The 1,519-nt window shown below is 65.5% G+C and overlaps 1 protein-coding gene across 1 annotated transcript; it reads left to right on the top strand.

Moving 5' to 3' along the window:
- Nucleotides 1–436: 436 nt before the first annotated feature.
- EMIHUDRAFT_254148 (hypothetical protein) lies at nucleotides 437–1,498 on the top strand (the record flags this gene model as incomplete). The annotated part of the gene is made up of 3 exons (XM_005780489.1): nucleotides 437–555; nucleotides 874–914; nucleotides 1,134–1,498. Coding segments are annotated over 3 exons (525 nt in total), but the record flags the coding sequence as incomplete, so codon positions are not given.
- Nucleotides 1,499–1,519: the final 21 nt, after the last annotated feature.

The following is a 1,519-nucleotide window of genomic DNA, read 5'->3' as shown; positions in this document are numbered from 1 at the left end:
GTCCCCGCTCCTCGCTCGCCCGGGCGGAGGGCATGGCCGCGGAGGAGGCGAGTACGCGCTGCCAGGCCTTCCGCAGACAGCCTCTTGGCCAGACTGAGGGTCGGCTTTGCGTGGCGTAGCCCGTGCGCTGCGCTGCGCAAAGCTGCGTGTGCTGAAGGTGCATCTGGTGCTTCCTTTTGGAAGTGCGCACCTCCTGCAGCTGGTGGAAGGCCGTGCCGCCGCTCGCCTGCTCCGTGGACAGGGCGGGGAGGCAGCGCCGCAGCGCCGCAGCATCCGCTGCACGCCGGTGCAGCACTCTGCTGCCTGGTGGGCAGCATGCTGGTGCTGTGCGCGGTGTTTGCGAGGCGGCTTTGGCGCTGTGCTGCCAGCCGAGGCGAGTGGCGCGAGGCACGCGCGGCGCCGCGCGTGGCCCGGATGGCGCCAGAGAGCGCTCTCGATGAGCCAGCCGGCGCGGCGCGAGCGCCGTGCAAGCTGGCACATCGTCTGCATGCTGCCGTCGATTCTCTGGTCGACGGCGGTCAATCTCACGATTGTCGATCAAAACCGGCGGGCTTTGTGACGCCGTTTACGCAATCGTTTTTTGGCCTCGCTTTCTCTTTTGCCTGGTTTTATTTTGTTTTTTCGTTTGCGAAGCGACAGAAGGGGGGGCGGGCGGGCGCTAACTATGGGCAACTACATGTCGAAGGTTCGAGGACGACTACTCGCCGCCTGGGTCGTTTGGGGCGCGCGGCTCCGTCGAGGACCGGGCGCGCCCCTTACCCGGCGCGGCGTAGGTCCCACTCTGACGTATAGAGGGGAGGCACGGACGACGGCCCAATTCATCAATTCCACTCATCTTCTGGTGCCTAGCCCCGTGCAGCGGCGATCCGGCAGGCTGGTGGCCGTGTGCGAGGAGCGCGGCATCTTGCTGGCCCGTACATCGTGATTTTCGCGGAAATTTTCTTTTTCTGAAAATTCCAGCGTGAAGAGAGGGAAAAACCCGACGGGAGGGCCCAGACCTACCCTACCTACCCCGTCATGACGTACGGGCCAGCAAAAAAAGAATACATCGCCGCTGCTCAAAAAAGGAACCGCTTCGAGCCACGGGGCTCACGTGCTCAGCCTCACTCTTTTTTCCTTTTCTTCTTTTCGAGGGGGTAAAAATTCTTCTTTTCAGCGCACACGCTGGCACACCATGTCGCAGTCGCTGCTCGACAACTGGAGCGACGAGGGCTGCGCCGCGGCCATCTCTGAGGCGGCGGCGTCGCCGGCCGACCCGTCCGCGCCCAACCCGCTCAAGGTGGTCCTGCACGACCTCTCCTCCGCCGTCGTGCGCGGCGCGCTCGAGCCGGAGCGGCTCGTGACGGTGCTCTCGGACGCGGCGCTGGTCGACCGGGCGCTGCTGCCGCGGGTGCAGTCGGACCTGGCCGACATCTTTTGGTTCCTCGGCCTCCGCATCGAGGCCGAGAAGAGCGACGAGGACGGCGACGGCGCCCCAAAGCAGCAGCTGCTCGCTCTCGTCGCGGCGCTGCTGCAGGCG

The sequence above is a fragment of the Emiliania huxleyi genome, assembly GCF_000372725.1.
Source record: "Emiliania huxleyi CCMP1516 chromosome Unknown EMIHUscaffold_2130, whole genome shotgun sequence".
In the NCBI taxonomy this organism is placed as follows: Eukaryota; Haptophyta; order Isochrysidales; family Noelaerhabdaceae; genus Emiliania; species Emiliania huxleyi.
This window is presented reverse-complemented; position numbering and strand designations above follow the sequence as displayed.